At 41.6% G+C, this 22,777-nt stretch overlaps 2 protein-coding genes across 2 annotated transcripts; one reads left to right on the top strand and one right to left on the bottom strand.

Moving 5' to 3' along the window:
• The first annotated feature begins 17,585 nt into the window (after positions 1 to 17,585).
• Positions 17,586 to 19,216, top strand: LOC129764923 (GDP-mannose 4,6 dehydratase). Its single transcript, XM_055764573.1, has 2 exons — positions 17,586 to 17,816; positions 17,891 to 19,216. The coding sequence occupies exons 1-2, from the start codon at positions 17,724 to 17,726 to the stop codon at positions 18,905 to 18,907; spliced, it is 1,110 nt and encodes a 369-aa protein (XP_055620548.1). The 5' UTR covers positions 17,586 to 17,723; the 3' UTR covers positions 18,908 to 19,216.
• On the bottom strand, positions 19,107 to 21,060 carry LOC129764922 (F-box only protein 9). The gene is made up of 4 exons (XM_055764572.1): positions 20,031 to 21,060; positions 19,661 to 19,972; positions 19,426 to 19,606; positions 19,107 to 19,364 (listed from the first exon to the last, which is right to left on the bottom strand). The coding sequence occupies exons 1-4, from the start codon at positions 20,732 to 20,734 to the stop codon at positions 19,239 to 19,241; spliced, it is 1,323 nt and encodes a 440-aa protein (XP_055620547.1). The 5' UTR covers positions 20,735 to 21,060; the 3' UTR covers positions 19,107 to 19,238.
• Positions 21,061 to 22,777: the final 1,717 nt, after the last annotated feature.

Raw genomic sequence — 22,777 nt, 5'->3', positions numbered from 1 at the left:
TACTCCGCATCCGAGGTAATCGGTGGTGGACGAACGTTACGCTTGCGTCTACCAGGCTGGTTGGATGTTGTCGCCTTTTGTCGGATGGTGATGAATTCAGCTCGCTTAGGGCAGGATCGGTTGGATGCTTGGTGTTCACCGTCACAATTAGCACACTTCGACTTTTGGTCATCAGCCAGACCACAGGACGCCGTGGAATGATTCCCAGCACATTTACCACAGCGAGCCTGCATGTAGCAATTTTTGGTACCGTGTCCGAACCTTTGGCAGTTCGTGCACAGTGTGACATCTCGGTTCTGGGGACGATACAGCTCCCATGATACAATGACGCGGAATAAATCACTGATGTTTTTGAGCGAGCTGATGTTGGTGGTGCCCTTGGCGAAGTGTACTAGGAACAGCTGGTTCCACGTGTTGTTGTTTGGGCGACGAGTCATCGCGAAGACGTTCTCCGGTTTCAAACCAAGATTGGACAGCTCAGTTTTAACTTCCTCCGGGCCGACAGGCGGTAGTCCACGTAAAACCACCTTCAGAGGTTTCGCCGCTTGCATATCGTGTGTGTAAAACTGCACGCCTTCGGTTTTCAGGTAGGCCCCGACTTGTTGATACTCCTTTAGGCTGGAGCATACGATTTTGATGCCCACGCTACACAGCTTGAATCGCGGCTTGAGATGTTGTTGGGAAAGCTCAGACTCGAGTTTCACTAAGTCCATCCTAGATGTGAACAGCGGGGGAACGCGCTCCTTTTTGATGACGGCATCGTTGCTTCCAGTGTCCTCTGGGAGCACCGAATATTGGTTGGTCTGTAGCAGCTGATTTGTTTCTGCATCCGCTGGGGCAGCGGACTGAGTCCGGACCTTTTTCGAAGGGCCGTCTGTGGCTGAAGTACTGGAACGCTGACGCCCCATATTCCTTTTCTTGGCGATATCCACCAAGCACGCCAAAGCGTGTGACGACGATTCCACCTCCAATGCGGGTAAAAAAAAAGAATGGAAAAAACCAAAAATTAAAAACTACCTGTCTTTAGCTATAAGCGAGAGTGGAAAAAATCACGTGTTGTCGAAACGAATGACATACACAGAATGAATGAATGTGTCTCACCACCAGAATATCGCTTAAGTATGCTTTTTGTGTGTGATTGAATCGAGAGAAGGTGTGGTTTACGATGGCAATTTGGAAGGCAAACTAGAGGGGAATGAACTCTCTGAGCTCGGAACTTTCGGCGACTGAGCAATAATCGATTGCGGGCGCATACAATATTGGATACGGAAATATCCTACTGATAGGGAAGAATAATCTTCTGAAGCTATCCTGTTAATTGCGATTGATTGAAAAACCACAAAACCAAATGTATTTGGTCACAGTGTTACATGGATAGAAAACATTCAATTAAACTCTTTCACATGAATATATTTTGAAAATTCCCAAAGGAACTGACAGATTATTTTCAGTAACGATTAGATATTTCCACATTTTCCTCGATACTGGAAGCCCACCAGTGGTTAATGCCAACTCGATAACCACCTGTTAATAGCACTTGATTGAAACATATTTGGTCACAGTGTAACATGGATAGAAAACATTCAATTAAACTCTTTCACATGAATATATTTTGAAAATTCCCAAAGGAACTGGCAGATTATATTCAGTAACGATTAGATATTTCCACATTTTCCTCGATACTGGAAGCCCACCAGTGGTTAATGCCAACTCGATAACCACCTGTTAATAGCACTTGATTGAAACATATTTGGTCACAGTGTAACATGGATAGAAAACTTCAATTAAACTCTTTCACATGAATATATTTTGAAAATTCCCAAAGGAACTGCCAGATTATTTTCCAGCAATGATTAGATCTTTCCGGAACTTTCTCGATGCTGAATGGCATCCTAACGGAAAGAGTTCTGCGCGTGTATGTGTCGATCCTTCGCCGTCCACCTCCTCCAGCACGTTAGGCAACGATGTTGTCTTGTCGATGTCCTCACGAAAAATGAATGTGTCTCACCACCAGAATATCGCTTAAGTATGCTTTTTGTGTGTGATTGAATCGAGAGAAGGTGTGGTTTACGATGGCAATTTGGAAGGCAAACTAGAGGGGAATGAACTCTCTGAGCTTGGAACTTTCGGCGACTGAGCAATAATCGATTGCGGGCGCATACAATATTGGATACGGAAATATCCTACTGATGGGGAAGAATAATCTTCTGAAGCTATCCTGTTAATTGCGATTGATTGAAAAACCACAAAACCAAATGTATTTGGTCACAGTGTTACATGGATAGAAAACATTCAATTAAAATTCTTTCACATGAATATATTTTGAAAATTCCCAAAGGAACTGGCAGATTATTTTCAGTAACGATTAGATATTTCCACATTTTCCTCGATACTGGAAGCCCACCAGTGGTTAATGCCAACTCGATAACCACCTGTTAATAGCACTTGATTGAAACATATTTGGTCACAGTGTAACATGGATAGAAAACATTCAATTAAACTCTTTCACATGAATATATTTTGAAAATTCCCAGAGGAACTGGCAGATTATTTTCCAGCAATGATTAGATCTTTCCGGAACTTTCTCGATGCTGAATGGCATCCTAACGGAAAGAGTTCTGCGCGTGTATGTGTCGATCCTTCGCCGTCCACCTCCTCCAGCACGTTAGGCAACGATGTTGTCTTGTCGATGTCCTCACGAAAAATGAATGTGTCTCACCACCAGAATATCGCTTAAGTATGCTTTTTGTGTGTGATTGAATCGAGAGAAGGTGTGGTTTACGATGGCAATTTGGAAGGCAAACTAGAGGGGAATGAACTCTCTGAGCTCGGAACTTTCGGCGACTGAGCAATAATCGATTGCGGGCGCATACAATATTGGATACGGAAATATCCTACTGATGGGGAAGAATAATCTTCTGAAGCTATCCTGTTAATTGCGATTGATTGAAAAACCACAAAACCAAATGTATTTGGTCACAGTGTTACATGGATAGAAAACATTCAATTAAAATTCTTTCACATGAATATATTTTGAAAATTCCCAAAGGAACTGGCAGATTATTTTCAGTAACGATTAGATATTTCCACATTTTCCTCGATACTGGAAGCCCACCAGTGGTTAATGCCAACTCGATAACCACCTGTTAATAGCACTTGATTGAAACATATTTGGTCACAGTGTAACATGGATAGAAAACATTCAATTAAACTCTTTCACATGAATATATTTTGAAAATTCCCAGAGGAACTGGCAGATTATTTTCCAGCAATGATTAGATCTTTCCGGAATTTTCTCGATGCTGAATGGCATCCTAACGGAAAGAGTTCTGCGCGTGTATGTGTCGATCCTTCGCCGTCCACCTCCTCCAGCACGTTAGGCAACGATGTTGTCTTGTCGATGTCCTCACGAAAAATGAATGTGTCTCACCACCAGAATATCGCTTAAGTATGCTTTTTGTGTGTGATTGAATCGAGAGAAGGTGTGGTTTACGATGGCAATTTGGAAGGCAAACTAGAGGGGAATGAACTCTCTGAGCTCGGAACTTTCGGCGACTGAGCAATAATCGATTGCGGGCGCATACAATATTGGATACGGAAATATCCTACTGATGGGGAAGAATAATCTTCTGAAGCTATCCTGTTAATTGCGATTGATTGAAAAACCACAAAACCAAATGTATATGGTCACAGTGTTACATGGATAGAAAACATTCAATTAAACTCTTTCACATGAATATATTTTGAAAATTCCCAAAGGAACTGGCAGATTATATTCAGTAACGATTAGATATTTCCACATTTTCCTCGATACTGGAAGCCCACCAGTGGTTAATGCCAACTCGATAACCACCTGTTAATAGCACTTGATTGAAACATATTTGGTCACAGTGTAACATGGATAGAAAACTTCAATTAAACTCTTTCACATGAATATATTTTGAAAATTCCCAAAGGAACTGCCAGATTATTTTCCAGCAATGATTAGATCTTTCCGGAACTTTCTCGATGCTGAATGGCATCCTAACGGAAAGAGTTCTGCGCGTGTATGTGTCGATCCTTCGCCGTCCACCTCCTCCAGCACGTTAGGCAACGATGTTGTCTTGTCGATGTCCTCACGAAAAATGAATGTGTCTCACATTTTTTTTTTTTTTTTTTTTGCATAAATTCATTTATATTTCTTATACGTTTTTGGTTAATACAAAGTTCTATACATTTTAATTGGCCAGCTAACGCTTCACATCTTTGTTCATCTTAATTTGCATAATAGAATGCTAGGTACTGTTTGTTTTTACTATATCTATTTTTTTTTTTTTTTAATGATAAACATTTGTATTTTTTTAATTGTTATAATAAAACTACCTACTTAACCTAAGACCTTAAACTACTATATACAAATTCCGTACAATTTCATGCACGGAAGTGGAGCACCTCTCTCCAAATTTTTGTATGACGTTGTCAAACTTTACTTCTAGGGTATCCAGACAGGCTCTTTCATGAACCTCCGTTGTTCTCGTCCAGGGTGACAAATTCAGTATGATTTTAAGAATCTTGTTTTGAACGCGTTGGAGTTTCAATCTGTGTGTCCGGGCACAGCCCTTCCAAACAGGAACCGCATATTCAATGGCAGGATAGAATATCTGTTTATAGACAGCCATCTGATTCTTTAAACAAAGTTTCGAGTTCCTGCAAATTAAAGGATACAAGAACCGAAGTAAAATGTTACATTTGTTGACGGTTTTATCAACGTGAGATTTGAAAATTAGATGACTGTCTAATGTGAGTCCTAAATAGGTGACTTCTTTGGACCATTCAATAAGGGAGTCTCCGAACCGAATTCTCACGTTGTCAGTGGGAACAAGTTTAGGAGACCTTGAATGCGGGAAAAGGATAGTCTGGGTCTTCCCCGCATTGATTACAATTTTCCAACTTGCGTAATATTCTGTTAAAGCATCCAGACCGCACTGTAGTTTGCGAGTCAGAGCGCTGATTATACGACCCTTAAACATAATCGCGGTGTCATCAGCAAATTGAGACAGTGTTCCATCACCGGGAAGCGGTGGAATGTCTGCAGTGTATATGTTATATAAAATGGGCCCAAGGATACTTCCTTGGGGCACACCTGCATTTATGTTGAATTGCTCTGAACACACATTATACAGGGACACCCGGAATGATCTATCAGAGAGATAATTTTTAATTATCTTTATCAAATACATCGGAAAATTGTATTGATGTAGCTTGAACACCAGACCATCATGCCATACGTTGTCGAAGGCCTTTTCAATGTCCAAGAGCGCCATTGCTGTCGTCTTGGATACCGACTTGTTCCGCTGAATGATGTTAACAACTCTAGTGAGTTGATGTATGGTGGATCTTCCCTTACGGAACCCAAACTGTTCCTCAGGAAAGATACCATGTTCATCTGCGAAAGAAAGAATTCGGGATTGAATACACTTCTCGAAAAGCTTGGAGAGGGCAGAGAGTAAACTGATGGGTCGGTAACTCTTGGGGACAGAAGGATCTTTTCCCGGTTTCAGGACTGGGATGACTTTTGCTAACTTCCACACAGAAGGGAAGTAGTTAAGCTCCCAGCATCTATTTAAAATTTTTGCTACAAAAGCAAATGAGCCGTGGCTCAAATGCTTGAGCTCGATGTTAAAAGTGTTGTCAAAACCGGGGGCCTTCATGTTCTTTGATCCTCTGATAAGACCAATCAGCTCATCAGCAGTGACTTCTGACCCCTCCGGAATAAAACTTTCTGATCGTTCGACCACAGAGACTCCCTCAATGACGTCATGCTCGTGAGGACTGATGATGTTATGCCCGAGGTTGTGAGACGACACAAACTGTTGCCCCAACGCATTCGTTTTTTCTATGGGTGTTAATAAAATGTTACCTTCATGTGGACCTCCAGATGAGAAAAGCGGAGGCACAGGCTTTGGTTTCTTTTTTAGAACTTTAGTCAAAGACCAGAAGGGTTTCGAATGAGGAGGAATTTGACGGAGTTTATCACGAAATTCTCTATTTCGAAGCTCTCGAATCCTATCCTGGATTACCCTAGTCAGATTGGTATACGTTATCTTTTTGTTCCGATCGCCAGTACGCTGGTACTGACGTCGATACATATTTCGTAAACGAATGATGTGTTTGGTTGTGCTATCTATTTGGAGAGAGGTACTCACCTGATGTTGTTGAAGCGGAACCGCCCTGTCACGAGCTGTGGTAATCGCTCGTTGAAAGGATTCCAGCACCAGGTCAATATTCTCCGGAGAATCTAAAGGCTGATTGGGAGTGATGTTGTTATCAACAACATGTTGGAACTCGCCCCAATTTGCTCGGTGATAGTTTCGTCGGGAATGATTGGCCACCGTATCAGCAGAGGCACCCAACTTAAGCACCACCGGGAAGTGGTCGGATGACAGTTCCTCGAAGACGAGTGGATCCTCGGAAATGGCCATGTTGGTCAGGAAAATGTCCAGAATAGAGTGAACTCCCGATCTGGAAATTCTTGTTGGACTGTTCGGCGCCAAGATATTGTAATAACCACTCTCCAAGTCCTCCGCAAGGATGATCCCGTTCCGGTTTTGCCTTCGGTTACCCCAAATCGCATGCCGAGCATTCAGGTCTCCTGCGATGATGTATTTCGCCCGCCGCCGTGTAAGCTTGGCCAAGTCGTTCCGTAGCAGTGCGGCTGAACCGTCCCTGATGTTGACTTGCTTAGGACAGTATGCCGCAATGATGATGATTGGCCCAATCGATGTACGAGCCTCGATACCGATGGCTTCGATGGTTTTGAGCTGAATGTTCGGCAGCAGGCGACAGTCGATGTTTCGTCTCACAGCAACGGCCACTCCCCCTTTATCTGCGCTGGTTCTGTCGAGTCTTAGGAGCCGAAACTCCGGAAGAAAGATGTTGATTTCCGGTTTAAGGTGCGTCTCGGTGATGACAGCAACATCGATCTCCTTGTTATTGAGGAAATCTAGTAGCTCGATATGCTTGCTTCTCAGCGAGCAAGCGTTCCAATTTGCAATGCTGACAGCTTCACGGGACATATTTGCTAATCAGTGAATAAGCCGCTTGCAGCTGCTCAGGTATAGTTTTGCAGGTACGCATTATTGTGATGACTTCTGACACGAGAGTTAGCATCTCCTGTGTGGTGAATAGCGTACTGTCCGTGGTTGCACCAGCGGCCACATCAGCGTATGACATACGAGGGGTGGAGGAGTGCCCTTGATTCGGTTGAGTGGCAGCAGCTGCGAGGCGGGGCTGTGCTGAACGACGATTGCGGACTGCTTCATCGATTTGATTAGTAGCAGGAGATGTATTGGTGTTACGCTGACTGTTGAGGGGAAGCGGGTGTAAATTTGGGACCTGATGGCGTTGCTGGAAAGCTGGATACTCCGCATCCGAGGTAATCGGTGGTGGACGAACGTTACGCTTGCGTCTACCAGGCTGGTTGGATGTTGTCGCCTTTTGTCGGATGGTGATGAATTCAGCTCGCTTAGGGCAGGATCGGTTGGATGCTTGGTGTTCACCGTCACAATTAGCACACTTCGACTTTTGGTCATCAGCCAGACCACAGGACGCCGTGGAATGATTCCCAGCACATTTACCACAGCGAGCCTGCATGTAGCAATTTTTGGTACCGTGTCCGAACCTTTGGCAGTTCGTGCACAGTGTGACATCTCGGTTCTGGGGACGATACAGCTCCCATGATACAATGACGCGGAATAAATCACTGATGTTTTTGAGCGAGCTGATGTTGGTGGTGCCCTTGGCGAAGTGTACTAGGAACAGCTGGTTCCACGTGTTGTTGTTTGGGCGACGAGTCATCGCGAAGACGTTCTCCGGTTTCAAACCAAGATTGGACAGCTCAGTTTTAACTTCCTCCGGGCCGACAGGCGGTAGTCCACGTAAAACCACCTTCAGAGGTTTCGCCGCTTGCATATCGTGTGTGTAAAACTGCACGCCTTCGGTTTTCAGGTAGGCCCCGACTTGTTGATACTCCTTTAGGCTGGAGCATACGATTTTGATGCCCACGCTACACAGCTTGAATCGCGGCTTGAGATGTTGTTGGGAAAGCTCAGACTCGAGTTTCACTAAGTCCATCCTAGATGTGAACAGCGGGGGAACGCGCTCCTTTTTGATGACGGCATCGTTGCTTCCAGTGTCCTCTGGGAGCACCGAATATTGGTTGGTCTGTAGCAGCTGATTTGTTTCTGCATCCGCTGGGGCAGCGGACTGAGTCCGGACCTTTTTCGAAGGGCCGTCTGTGGCTGAAGTACTGGAACGCTGACGCCCCATATTCCTTTTCTTGGCGATATCCACCAAGCACGCCAAAGCGTGTGACGACGATTCCACCTCCAATGCGGGTAAAAAAAAAGAATGGAAAAAAACCAAAAATTAAAAACTACCTGTCTTTAGCTATAAGCGAGAGTGGAAAAAATCACGTGTTGTCGAAACGAATGACATACACAGAATGAATGAATGTGTCTCACCACCAGAATATCGCTTAAGTATGCTTTTTGTGTGTGATTGAATCGAGAGAAGGTGTGGTTTACGATGGCAATTTGGAAGGCAAACTAGAGGGGAATGAACTCTCTGAGCTTGGAACTTTCGGCGACTGAGCAATAATCGATTGCGGGCGCATACAATATTGGATACGGAAATATCCTACTGATGGGGAAGAATAATCTTCTGAAGCTATCCTGTTAATTGCGATTGATTGAAAAACCACAAAACCAAATGTATTTGGTCACAGTGTTACATGGATAGAAAACATTCAATTAAACTCTTTCACATGAATATATTTTGAAAATTCCCAAAGGAACTGGCAGATTATTTTCAGTAACGATTAGATATTTCCACATTTTCCTCGATACTGGAAGCCCACCAGTGGTTAATGCCAACTCGATAACCACCTGTTAATAGCACTTGATTGAAACATATTTGGTCACAGTGTAACATGGATAGAAAACATTCAATTAAAATCTTTCACATGAATATATTTTGAAAATTCCCAAAGGAACTGCCAGATTATTTTCCAGCAATGATTAGATCTTTCCGGAACTTTCTCGATGCTGAATGGCATCCTAACGGAAAGAGTTCTGCGCGTGTATGTGTCGATCCTTCGCCGTCCACCTCCTCCAGCACGTTAGGCAACGATGTTGTCTTGTCGATGTCCTCACGAAAAATGAATGTGTCTCACCACCAGAATATCGCTTAAGTATGCTTTTTGTGTGTGATTGAATCGAGAGAAGGTGTGGTTTACGATGGCAATTTGGAAGGCAAACTAGAGGGGAATGAACTCTCTGAGCTCGGAACTTTCGGCGACTGAGCAATAATCGATTGCGGGCGCATACAATATTGGATACGGAAATATCCTACTGATGGGGAAGAATAATCTTCTGAAGCTATCCTGTTAATTGCGATTGATTGAAAAACCACAAAACCAAATGTATATGGTCACAGTGTTACATGGATAGAAAACATTCAATTAAACTCTTTCACATGAATATATTTTGAAAATTCCCAAAGGAACTGGCAGATTATTTTCAGTAACGATTAGTTATTTCCACATTTTCCTCGATACTGGAAGCCCACCAGTGGTTAATGCCAACTCGATAACCACCTGTTAATAGCACTTGATTGAAACATATTTGGTCACAGTGTAACATGGATAGAAAACATTCAATTAAACTCTTTCACATGAATATATTTTGAAAATTCCCAAAGGAACTGGCAGATTATATTCAGTAACGATTAGATATTTCCACATTTTCCTCGATACTGGAAGCCCACCAGTGGTTAATGCCAACTCGATAACCACCTGTTAATAGCACTTGATTGAAACATATTTGGTCACAGTGTAACATGGATAGAAAACTTCAATTAAACTCTTTCACATGAATATATTTTGTAAATTCCCAAAGGAACTGCCAGATTATTTTCCAGCAATGATTAGATCTTTCCGGAACTTTCTCGATGCTGAATGGCATCCTAACGGAAAGAGTTCTGCGCGTGTATGTGTCGATCCTTCGCCGTCCACCTCCTCCAGCACGTTAGGCAACGATGTTGTCTTGTCGATGTCCTCACGAAAAATGAATGTGTCTCACCACCAGAATATCGCTTAAGTATGCTTTTTGTGTGTGATTGAATCGAGAGAAGGTGTGGTTTACGATGGCAATTTGGAAGGCAAACTAGAGGGGAATGAACTCTCTGAGCTTGGAACTTTCGGCGACTGAGCAATAATCGATTGCGGGCGCATACAATATTGGATACGGAAATATCCTACTGATGGGGAAGAATAATCTTCTGAAGCTATCCTGTTAATTGCGATTGATTGAAAAACCACAAAACCAAATGTATTTGGTCACAGTGTTACATGGATAGAAAACATTCAATTAAACTCTTTCACATGAATATATTTTGAAAATTCCCAAAGGAACTGGCAGATTATTTTCAGTAACGATTAGATATTTCCACATTTTCCTCGATACTGGAAGCCCACCAGTGGTTAATGCCAACTCGATAACCACCTGTTAATAGCACTTGATTGAAACATATTTGGTCACAGTGTAACATGGATAGAAAACATTCAATTAAAATCTTTCACATGAATATATTTTGAAAATTCCCAAAGGAACTGGCAGATTATTTTCAGTAACGATTAGATATTTCCACATCCTCGATACTGGAAGCCCACCAGTGGTTAATGCCAACTCGATAACCACCTGTTAATAGCCGCGCGTGTATGTGTGTGTAGCGATGTCTTCCCAGGGAACCGTTTGTGGCATCACTCTCCTCCTGATAGATTCCCTTCTGGCCTAGGGTGCACAAACAGGCTCTTGGTGACACCGTTCATCCGCGCTTTCATGATAAATAAAGAGCTTCACCGCAACAGCGACAACATGCTCCAATCGCTGTTCAATTAGAACTGAGTGGATTTCCGAGCGCCGCTCGCTTATATACCGATTGGTGATTTCAATAGCCTGTTTTGAAAGCAATTTTAAGACTATTGAAACAAGTTTTTGGATCAAAAAGTAACAAGTATATAACGCGTAGACATTTTATCTTTCGAATGAAGTGTTCATCATACCATTTCGTTCAGTTGTTTAAGAGCTATTAACGCTCAAAATCTCGGTCTCCGGCGTAACGCTTTCGTTTTCGAAACTTTGATTTTACACCCCGGTATAGAAATGAAAGACGTAGTCCTACGTCAAAAGTACCCGCAGCTTGCATCTATTTAGCAATGTCGATTTCCCCAGGTTTCATGGTTTTAAAATCTGTGTTAGGGAAACATTCCAGTTTGCAAAAACGCAAACGATTACGAAAGTTCCCGCTGCTTGCATCTAATTTGCTATGCCGATTTCCACAGGCTCCATGGTTTTGAAGTCTGTGTTAGGGAAACATCCATCCATTCCAGCGATCATACCTCAATCGTTGCGCAATCGTAACTGAGTGGATTTCCGAGCAGCACTCGCTTGTATACCGATTGGTGTGATTTCAATAGCCTGTTTTGAAACCAATTTTAGGGCTGTTGAAACAAGTTTCTGGATCAAAAAATTATAGGAGGTTGTGTCCAAGATACGACCACATTGTTGACGTAGAACTACGCTGTTATTTTATATAAGTCGCTTGTTTATTCTTTCGGATATTATTCTATAATGCTGTGAAATTCTAGAAACAACTGCTTAGTAGAATAATCTCTGAAATGATTTTTTCATTGTAGAATCAGTTGACGATAATTGATTGATGATTCATTCTTGCCCTCGCAAAACAATCGTATGTCGCAATTTATTCCATGTCAATGCATTGAAAATTTACCTCGAAGGCTATTCCGGTGGCCTTTTTCGAAATTGACATAGACTCGGCTACAGTCGATTATATACATGTTGCACCAGCACCATTCTTCCATATCTCATATCTACATCAATATATCTTTGGCACCGCATGTAAACAACAAAAGGAAAACACTTGCAAGTATGAAATATCATGCTATATGTTATTTAGTATTGCCTCAAAGGAATCGCACCTCTAGATATCGTTCGTACAAACTAAGCGTAAACCAAGCGCCAAACAAGCGTTCACCATAGCATGCATACAGAGCCATACATTGGTGGCTTGAAACTACTAGCAATATAAACATTTCTCATCATTTTGCGCTATTCTCAAAAGAAATGCTTCTGTTAATATTACTGGCCTCGAAAAGAGTTGCATTACTTTCTCATGCTCAAGAGAAGCGCAGCTGTCACCCTTAGTGGAGGAAGTTTTGCTACTGGCAAGCAAAACCTAATCACATACAAAATTCCAGAACATTTACTTTCTTGATGACTAAACAAGAGAAACTCTTTTTGTTAATAACAACCTCGAAAACAGTAGCAATGCTTCATTATGATCAATATTAGCGCAAATGCAATCCTAGTTGAAGGCAGTTTTGCGACTGGCACGCGAACCCAAATAACTTATAACATTCCAGTAAGACATTCAGATGCTTGGTATTCCCAAATAATTTTTTGGTGCACAACCTTAACGTCTGCTTCGCCTTAACGTCAGTTTAATGCATTGATGCATTCTCAAAGGCACCAACGAAGCCCTTATGAAGACGGAAAATAAACAATGGTAACTGCTTGGAAAAAGACTGAATTATGCCACACAGTTTGTACTCTGCTGTAACACCCATCGATGCGAATTCGCTGATGAGTTTGTCAAGAGCGACCGCCTGCACCACCAGCGGGGGGAGCTTGATTTTGGTTGCTGCCTGGACGTTTACATTTTCGACCGACGTGCCGGAATCGCCTACTTTGCTGTTGTTTGGTGCGGTGTCACATTCGCGAAGGCTCGGTTCGGTGCGAGCGCTTTTCACAGCACCAACACCGCGTGTATCATTAGATGACGCTTACCTCGAAATTTTATTGCCCCTGGCAATGCGTTCGTTTTTTGCAGGGCTCGAGCCTGCCTTCCTCTTCTTCTTGCTCATCGCACACTACGCGAAGCGTGCAATATATGACGCGGAAAGAGAACACACGATACGAATAACGCGAAAAACGAACAGAAAATCAAACGATGATTTCCAAATTGGATTACCACTGGTGGGGTCCAATCTTTGATCGAAGCGCAGCGAAAGCAAAGTGAACTGGATTACTCAACAGTCCGATGCCGAATGAAAGTTTGCCTCAGCGAGATCCACTGTTTATACTCTAGGCAAGAATTCCCCTTCATTCTTCTTCTTTTCCTTTATTCACGGATACTTTAAATCCTACGATTTCCCCTCCGTTGGTCGTCGATAAGTTGCTCGTTATTGATAGCTCTGTTTGGGAAAGCACTCAAATGGACAGAACAAATGTATGGGAAAATAGAAACACTTAAAGTTTTCATGAATTTTAACCATTTACTAACCAGGGGATTCTAATGTATGACATATTAAACAAATCTTACGGAATTTCCGATTCGTTTAGTATGTAAATCGCCAAAATCCATTCGCGGCAAAAATAGTTATTAACGTTAACTTTATTTCATAAAAACTTGACCTGTTTTCTGATTTGACACCCTTAATGAAAGACGCAGTTCTACGTCAAAAGTAATAACAAGTATATAACACGTAGATATCTTATCTTTCTAATGAAGTGTTTATCATACCATTTCGTTCAGTTGTTTAGGAGCTATTAACGCTCAAAATCTCGTTCTCTGGCGTAACGCTTTCGTTTTCGAAATTTTGAACGGGGCTGATGCAAGCATTGACAGCATGTGTGAATTTGTGAGGACGTTGACGGAACGTAGACGTTCTTTTCCGTAACGTTCTATGTGAATTGCACATTACATTGACCTCAAAATAAATATCGAAAAACGAAAACGAGATAATTAATTTATACAGGGCGGACTCGATTAAATATATACTAGCTGACCCGGCAAACGTTGTTCTGCCATATACTTTATTTCTAGCGAATATTTTGGATGTTGAATAAACGGCTTAATTTATAGCTACTGGGTCCCGTTCATGTATTGGGAAACCAACAATACACCAGGCAACTTCAATGGAGCTGATGGACCTTTCTATTTGGAACTGCATTATTCCGCTATTGTCGTTCAAAGGGCCATGAACCATGTTTTTGATAACCGTATCGAATAGTCATTCACATTTTGGAATGCGATTGGTTTGAAACTCAATCGAATTTCGCGATTTGATCGAAATCGATGTTTGCCTTCTTGAATCCTCTCGGCTCAAATTCAATCGTTTCATGCAAATGTTGCAACCTCGCCTTGACGCAAAAAAACGTAAAATAATTCATCCGTATTCGTGGAGCAATTTACTCTATCAAATTAGCAGACCCGAAAGCAATTTTGAATAGTTGAATTTGAGTGAAAATTATCACTCGATTTTGTTTAAAAAAAAAAAGACATAGTCCTGATTCTAACTTAACTTTTTTTCTATAAATTTCGTTGCATTTCCACCAAAACTATATCATAATATAAAACCATAAGCCAAATTTCGTTTGAAATTTCTGTTTTAAAAGCGTTTTTCTACACGAATATTCATTACCAATTCTGCTTCAAAGAAATGAAATAAAAAGTTCAATGTTTTCAATGTCTAGTTGCGTGGCAATGTTGCCACATTTGCACAACTTATTGGACTTGAGGATCGTAGAAGGCAAAATTGCGATCCGTTCAGGTAATTTTGACTTGGTCGGTTTCCAGAATACGGGTGAGTAGTTGATCAGTTGACAGATCTGGAGTTTTTGGGGAAATTATACTATTGATTACATCAGGGCGTACGTATATTGTGGACACCCAAACTAAAAATGTGTGGATGAGGCAACCCTCGCTTCTTCCGTTTAACCGAATACATCCAGCAATAGGTGGGACCGAATCCGACCAGATTCAATTTTTTGTTTGAGCACACGCGCTGTTATGTCATGACAATGCATTGCGTTTTCCCCTGGCAATAGCAAAGACTGTATCGGCTTGCTCATGACAGCATCTCGCAAGGTAATATATTCCTCCTTATGCCGCTTTTGTTGATTGTGTCGTAGGAATCGCAGTTGTTCGTGTGTGTCAACGATGAATTCCAAATTTTTAAGCCATATGAATAAAATGAGTGCTTTATTTGACTTCACTCAAATTCGCCTGTCAAAGCATTCACTCAAGCTTTTACTCACATCCGTATGACAAAAAACGAAAAATGAGTGTTTACTTTTCGAACATCACAATTCGTATGAATAAAACCATAATGTGTTCATTGGTGGCCAGCATCTTGGTGGCTTCGGGAAACCAAATCCCCTAAGGGAACTGGCGTGAGCAGTAGGACTCAAGCGCTAAAAGCGTAACTGTAAAGGGCAGCAGCATCGACATTGGATTCCCACAAAACATTTCATCAGAGGCAGAATGTCTCCAATATCATCCGAACCAAGGAAATTGAGCAAACCCAAAGCCATACAGCACTTCGCCTGGCCGTCGTATGAGGCGGCGGTATCCTGTGCGATCACCAACAGAACCGGCTTCAGCATTTTGACACGTTCGTGAATATCGTCGACTTCCATGACAAACTCGCAACTCACAAACTCCAGATCAATGTACATCTTGTAACATTTATCGATCGATTGTTGGTACTGGGGACTCTGGCAAAATCTATTGCCAGAAACTCCGCGAAGTTTTGCAACCCCCCGCGACGCCTAAACCAGCTCTTCCGGGAAACTACCGCCATGTGTTGAATTATATTAGATCGGTTAAAACTTCAAAGTTGATTTCTCGCGTAACTTTTGAAAAGGTCCTATGTAACAAATGTAAACAAATCGAGTTAATGGATGCACGCTATTAGTTTTCAATCATTGAAGAATGTATTACAAAAACAATCGTTCACGTATCTATCTTCTTCATCTTTTTATCGCCGATACAAAAAATATCCAATGTACAGATTCGGATTTAATGCGTCCGGCTGTTACTTCGGATGCCTCTTTTCTCCGACGCTCGGAACGTCCGAAGTAACAAAGCAGTCAAAACAATACGAAGTCGTACTTCGGTCATTTTGAGTTTTTGTTTCTTACAGGTGTTGTTACCGATTTTAGTGCAATTCGACGAGTGATAACAATAATAATCTGCCTTTAGAATGAAATGCTGTTATTTGGATTGTTGTTTAGTAATTAGTTTCAAATTCTTATCGTGTAACGTAATATGTCCAATGTACAAATGCGGGCAGTCAAAAGGTCCAATGTAACATTTTTCGCTCCTAGTCTTCAACTTTAATCTCAAATCACGGAACAACAGTTACGATTGGTTTTTCAGAGTTATTCTTGACTGCTAGTGGTGAAAGTAGCGATAAAGAACGAAAGCTTTTAAGACAATTCGCGGGATAATGTTTGGGTCTTCAACTTCGTTTTTCTCGAGTTGACGAAAATGTTACATTGGACCTTTTCAAAAGTTACGCGAGATTTCTTTTATCTGAAAACAGAAATTCATTGAATGTTATGAAACCAAAAAAAAACAACAAACTAACGTTAATCTTCTCGAGAAGATCAATTCCAAACCTGATTACCAGGTCCTTTAACCAAGTCAGTTGGTGCATATGGAATTTATTTGGACAGCCGTTCGGAATCGGCAGTGAGTTAGGTATGCATCACCGAGTTGATATCATCAATACAGAAGGCAATGTCGGGTGATTCGAATCGTGTTGATGCATACTCCTCGCATATTGTCTGCAGGTTGTGCGCTTGATCTTAAATTATTATTGTGTCCGAAAACCTAGCAATTAATCTCAATAAGAATATAATCTTTTATAGAAAATAATAAACTTACCTTTCGGTCATATGGCGAAAAGTTTACTAATGTTTACTTTCAGGCATGAATGCCAGATGCACATATTGATCCGTGTTGCTCATTTTTTCAATGTATCTCAGGCCTGAAATTCATTGATTAATTTTGTTGGGGTTGATGAAATATAAAGAATGTCAAACTCGGCTGAACAATTCAAATAGAAAATACGCAGATTACACATATTTTCATTGATTTGGAAATTAATGAATAAAAATTACAATAAAAAGATCTGGCATCCCTTTCGGTAGTTTTATTTGCCACTTGCCACTTTGTTTGCCACTCTTCAATAATCAATGACAAACATCAAAAATACAGAAAGTTTGATTGAAATATTTAACGTACGTCAGTACATTGTTTGACAAATTGGTCTAAAAAAGTTTAAGCAAACAAGTACTAAATATCGTCGTGTTTTGTGTCGAAAATATTTGATCAGTACACGTTGATAAAATTTTATCTGTCAAAAATAGTCAAATATTTGGCTTCGGTCAAACAGTGTATGAGCACCCTACCATACGATTTCCATTGAAGAATATTTGACATTTCATTCCTTCACGTTGACTTCACGGTGACGGTATATGTAGCGCACTTTATGTATCACTGCTCTTTCAAGTAAAAATAATTCCTACTAATACGACACCCATGTCCGAATTTAATTACCGCAAGGGTTATAAAAGAAGTGCAGTCTCTCTACCGATCGCATTATCTTCATACCAGTTTGTGTACACCTTGCGAATACTGTTACGCAATATGCTGACCACCAAAATCCCTCTCGTGCCCTCGAATTAAAACAACATTAAGCGTAAAGATAAACATTCCCGAATGACCAAATAACACGTCAACTGCACTGAGATTCTTTTTTCAAAGAAAGGCATTTCATCAAGTTTCTATTGGGAAAAACTAAAGGATTGCGCACAATGTCTTTTGATAGTCAACCGGCCGGTTTTTCTGGTGATCCTTCACCGATAAATAGTGAGCGTGTTGCGTTAATAACCGGCATAACTGGACAGGTAGTTAACTATGCATGTGTAGAGAACGAAAAGATTTGTTTAGGCTTTGCTACAATATTTATGTGCTATTTCAGGATGGTTCCTATTTGGCCGAATTCCTCCTAGCGAAAGGCTACGAGGTGCATGGTATTATTCGCCGAGCAAGCACATTCAACACTTCACGCATCGAGCATTTGTATGCAGATCCGCACACTCACAAGGAGGGTAAAATGAAGCTGCACTATGGAGATATGACCGACAGTGGTTGCTTGGTGAAGATTATCGCTCAAGTGCGTCCCTATGAGGTGTATAATCTGGCGGCGCAAAGTCACGTAAAAGTTTCCTTCGAACTAAGTGAGTATACGGCGGAGGTAGACGCCGTTGGGACACTTCGTTTGCTGGAAGCAATCAAAACGTGCGGGCTGGAGAAGACGGTACGCTTTTACCAGGCCAGCACTTCGGAACTGTACGGAAAGGTCGTGGAAACTCCACAGAATGAGAAGACCCCGTTCTATCCCCGGTCGCCTTACGCGTGTGCCAAGTTGTACGGCTACTGGATAGTTATAAACTATCGGGAAGCGTTCAATATGTTTGCCTGCAATGGTATTCTTTTCAATCATGAATCACCCAGGAGAGGTGAAAATTTTGTTACGAGGAAAATCACCCGATCTGTAGCTAAAATATACCTCAACCAGCTGGATCACCTGGAATTGGGTAATCTGGATTCCAAACGAGACTGGGGCCACGCTCGGGATTACGTCGAGGCGATGTGGCTTATGATGCAGCGGAAAAATCCCCAGGATTATGTGATTGCTACCGGGGAATGCCACTCGGTGCGAGAGTTTGTCGAAGAATCATTCAAATATGTTGGCCGTGAGATAGAATGGCGAGGGAAAGGGTTGGAGGAAGTCGGCGTAGAAAAGGGGACGGATATCGTCCGAGTACGGGTGAACCCGAAATATTTCCGCCCGACTGAGGTAGATTTGCTGTTGGGTGACGCGAGTAAGGCGAAGGAAGAGCTCGGTTGGGCTCCGAGAATAACATTTTTGGAGCTGGTGGCGGACATGATGGCAGCTGATATTCAGTTGATGAAAAAGAATCCGAGCGCTTAGATGACACACTGTAGCCACAGTAGGCTGTGGGTTTTGCCTCCTGCTTCACTTCGCAAACCATAATGTATACATTTAATATATTACATTCCTCGCATGAATTTAAGCTACATTCAAAGGCTGTTTCCATCGTAAAATGATTAAATTTTATTCAGCGAGTATGATTGCTATTAGCGAATGCTAATGGTAAATATAAACATGATTTTGTTTCAGATAACTGTATTTATATATATGTTGCAATTTAGGCTGAACATACAATATTGATAGTATAAGAGAGAAATAAAATGACTCGTTCGTCAATTCCATTTCGGACATACAGACTTTTGACATCGACCTAGATTAATGGCCCCTCCGATTCTTGGTGGTAGCTCTTGACCCGCGAAAAATAGAGCGTTGGGTATTTGTTGGGGGTCAATTCGAAGACAGTTGTTCTTTCCTGTTTGTTGCTGAACTGAATCATCTGAAAATAAACAGAAATAACTGGGTGATTTGTATTCAAAGCGCTATTGGGAATGTCCTACCGAATACTGTTTCCATTGAAGCTGGGAGAAAGCTCTTTTAGCCGTGCTGACAATACCCAATTCCAAGTAGAATGTTTGCAGGTCGAGTTCAGCCTCTATCTCCTTTTTACGACCAGGTCTCTGATTTTGTACGTTGGATCGGCTTCTTTGTACCGCGATTATTACCTCATCATCATGAATTCTATGCGATAATACTTTTAATTAACAGTTGCATTTTTATCATTGAGATACATACCTGTAATGACCCTTCAAAATCTCGTTATGAGTCGGTGTGCGGTGTTTCAACTTGGCCACACCATTCTGTGGTTCTTCTGCGCTGGTGAGCATCAATACCGTTCCATCCGCGAAGAAGCGGAAATATCGATAATATTCCACCAGTTGTACCGGACGATAAAACTGGTCCTGGAAACTATTCTCACCGTAACGCATGTAGCTGGTACGGCTAATGTAGCATCCATGGAAATGTACCCTTGGACGGTTGATATACATTTCGCGCCAGCTCGGAAAAGGTGATCCTTTGAGGGTTCCCACATTAACGCCCCAAACTCTATAAAGGCGAAAAAATATATAGTTGTAATAGTCCAATAATGTCCGCTAGGGTATACCTTATACACGCTCTCTTCCATATCTCAGGATCCCTGGCCAGCAAGTAAAATCCACGACAAACCCGCGCGAATCTCTCCATCGACTTCAGATCCAACTCACCGGAAACAACCCAACGAAGGATGTACAAAATCACTTCCATTGGAAGATCCGAAAAGTGAGCTGACGTTACAATGAGCATCTTTTCACCAGCCGATGCACTTTCGAACAACTTTCCCGACTTTGCCAACACCATCTGAAACCGTAGCTCGAGGTCAGCTTCACCTGAAACCTCCTCCTCGTTCAAGCTAGCTTCAATGACTGAAAGCTTATCTACTTTCTTGTTCAGATCATTGTCAATCGTGACTTGTTTCGCAACATTGGGTTTGTCGTAAACTTTGAATTCAATGTCAGGTACGAGCTGCACTGCCTTTCGGTACAAACGCATGGCTTCGAACACTTTTCCAACATGTTCCAACTCGGAGCCTTGCAAAAATAACAATTTCGCCTGTTGCTCAATGGAAAGATTCTCTTTGTTGGAAATTACCACGCCGCATTTGTCCCTAGAGTGTCCGTCGCTTCCAGTGCCAGCAACGTTATCTTTTTTCAACTCCTGTTGCCATTTTTCTCGGAACTGATCCAATTCAGACCGAACATGTTGTGAGGCGTTTGACGACGAGGAACTCTCGTCGTCGTCCTCCTTGCCGGTGTCCCCTGGAGAATCCATTGCCCCGGGCAACTGTTGCGCTCTAGCGAATGTCCTGGAGGGCGAGAGGATTTTGACAACCGATGCCTAGTTCACGGTCGGAGTAGCGGATAACAATCGGCGAGAAGTAGTCGTCCTCTATAAAAATCCCAATTTTCAAAAACTCTTCTCGCAGGTACAGAGTTATGGCCATAGTATTCCGGCGCAACAGGAAGTGAAAAAATCGTGAGCCCGTTGTTTTGGTATTTGCAGGAGAATCTTTTTCGGTACAGATCACGGCTTTATTACGTCTTACACATCGTCGGTTTGACGGCTGTCAAAAATTCCAATGGACATTTCACAAGAGGCTGAAACGAGTAAAATAAGCAAGAAGCAAAATTGTTTTTCAAATGCACCAACCCACAAATACCTCGTCATGATCAGCTGGTGCGGCTTAGCCGACAAATCAACGCTGTTAAGGCGCCATCTATTCTTCCGTTATCTGATTGTACTAATGCACACACGAGGTCGCCGCGTTCACTTTTTTTTGAATCATCAATTTATTATCTAGATAACAATACACTGCGTTTCATAATTATAGAACCACTCCATTTTTCCGAGATTCCAGAGATATGTAATACCAGGGACAGAAATACAGCTGTAGTTGCGTTGTAAGAGTACAGCGTTTTACAGGTACCATCGTACCATGACAGACATACTTTGGTTGTACATTGTATCGTATGTCAAACTGACAATCAGAATTTTTCCAATTTTCACCATATATTTCAATGAAAAAGGTTTTTATTTAACGTCTGAACTATCAAACACAACAAGCAAATTTCCACTCTGAGTTATTAACTCAAGAGAAAGTCAGTAAAAAGAATGTTTGCCAAGTGTTTTGATTCGATTTGTTTATGCTACCCAGCACTAACCGTCTATGGCGCTGCGCACAGTACAATTGTAGCCATGTACAGCGGTAATACCAGGGACAGACATACAGCTGTACTTGCGTTGTAAGAGTACAGCGTTGTACAGGTACTATCGTACCATGACAGACATACTTTGGTTGTACATTGTACCGTATGTCAAACTGACAATCAAAATTTTTTCCAATTTTCACCACATATTTCAATGAAAAAGGTTTTTATTTAGTGTCTAAACTATCAAACACAACATACAAATTTCCAATCTGAGTTATTAACTCAAGAGAAAGTCAATGAAAAGAATGTTTACCAAGTGTTTTGATTCGGTTTGTTTATTCTACTCATCACTAACCGTCTATGGCGCTGCGCACAGTACAACTGTAGCCATGTACAGCGGTAAAATAGGTCGGTACAGGTACAGCGATTGTACCGAGTTGCTTGCATGGTTCTAGCGCTGTACATGGTGACAGACATACAATTTTCGAAGTACAACGCAAGTACAGCTGTATGACTGTCATAAGTATAATACCATGGACAGACATACAACTGTACTAGCGCTGTACGTGTACAGCGTTGTACAGGTACCACGATAGCATGACACACATACTTTGGTTGTACATTGTACCGCATGTCAGACTGACAATCAGAAGTTTGAATTTATTGCATTGTATTTTCACCAATATTTCAATGAAAAAGGTTTTTATTTAGCGTCTAAACTATCGAACACAACAAATATGTTTCCAATCTAAGTTATTAACTCAAGAGAAAGTCAATGAAAAGAATGTATACCAAATGTTTTGATTCGTTTTGTTCATGCTACCCACCACTAACCGTCTATGGCGCTGCGCACAGTACAACTGTAGCCATGTACAGCGGTAAAATAGGTCGGTACAGGTACAGCGATTGTACCGAGTTGCTTGCATGGTTCTAGCGCTGTACATGGTGACAGACATACAATTTTCGAAGTACAACGCAAGTACAGCTGTATGACTGTCATAAGTATAATACCAGGGACAGACATACAGCTGTACTTGCATTGTACGTGTACAGCGTTGTACAGGTACTATCGTACCATGACAGACATACTTTGGTTGTACATTGTACCGTATGTCAAACTGACAATCAGATATTTTTCCAATTTCCACCACATATTTCAATGAAA

The sequence above is a fragment of the Toxorhynchites rutilus genome, chromosome 2 (genome assembly GCF_029784135.1).
Source record: "Toxorhynchites rutilus septentrionalis strain SRP chromosome 2, ASM2978413v1, whole genome shotgun sequence".
NCBI lineage: Eukaryota > Metazoa > Arthropoda > Insecta > Diptera > Culicidae > Toxorhynchites > Toxorhynchites rutilus.
The sequence above is the reverse complement of the archived record's forward strand: the minus strand, read 5'-3'. Positions and strand labels throughout refer to the sequence as shown.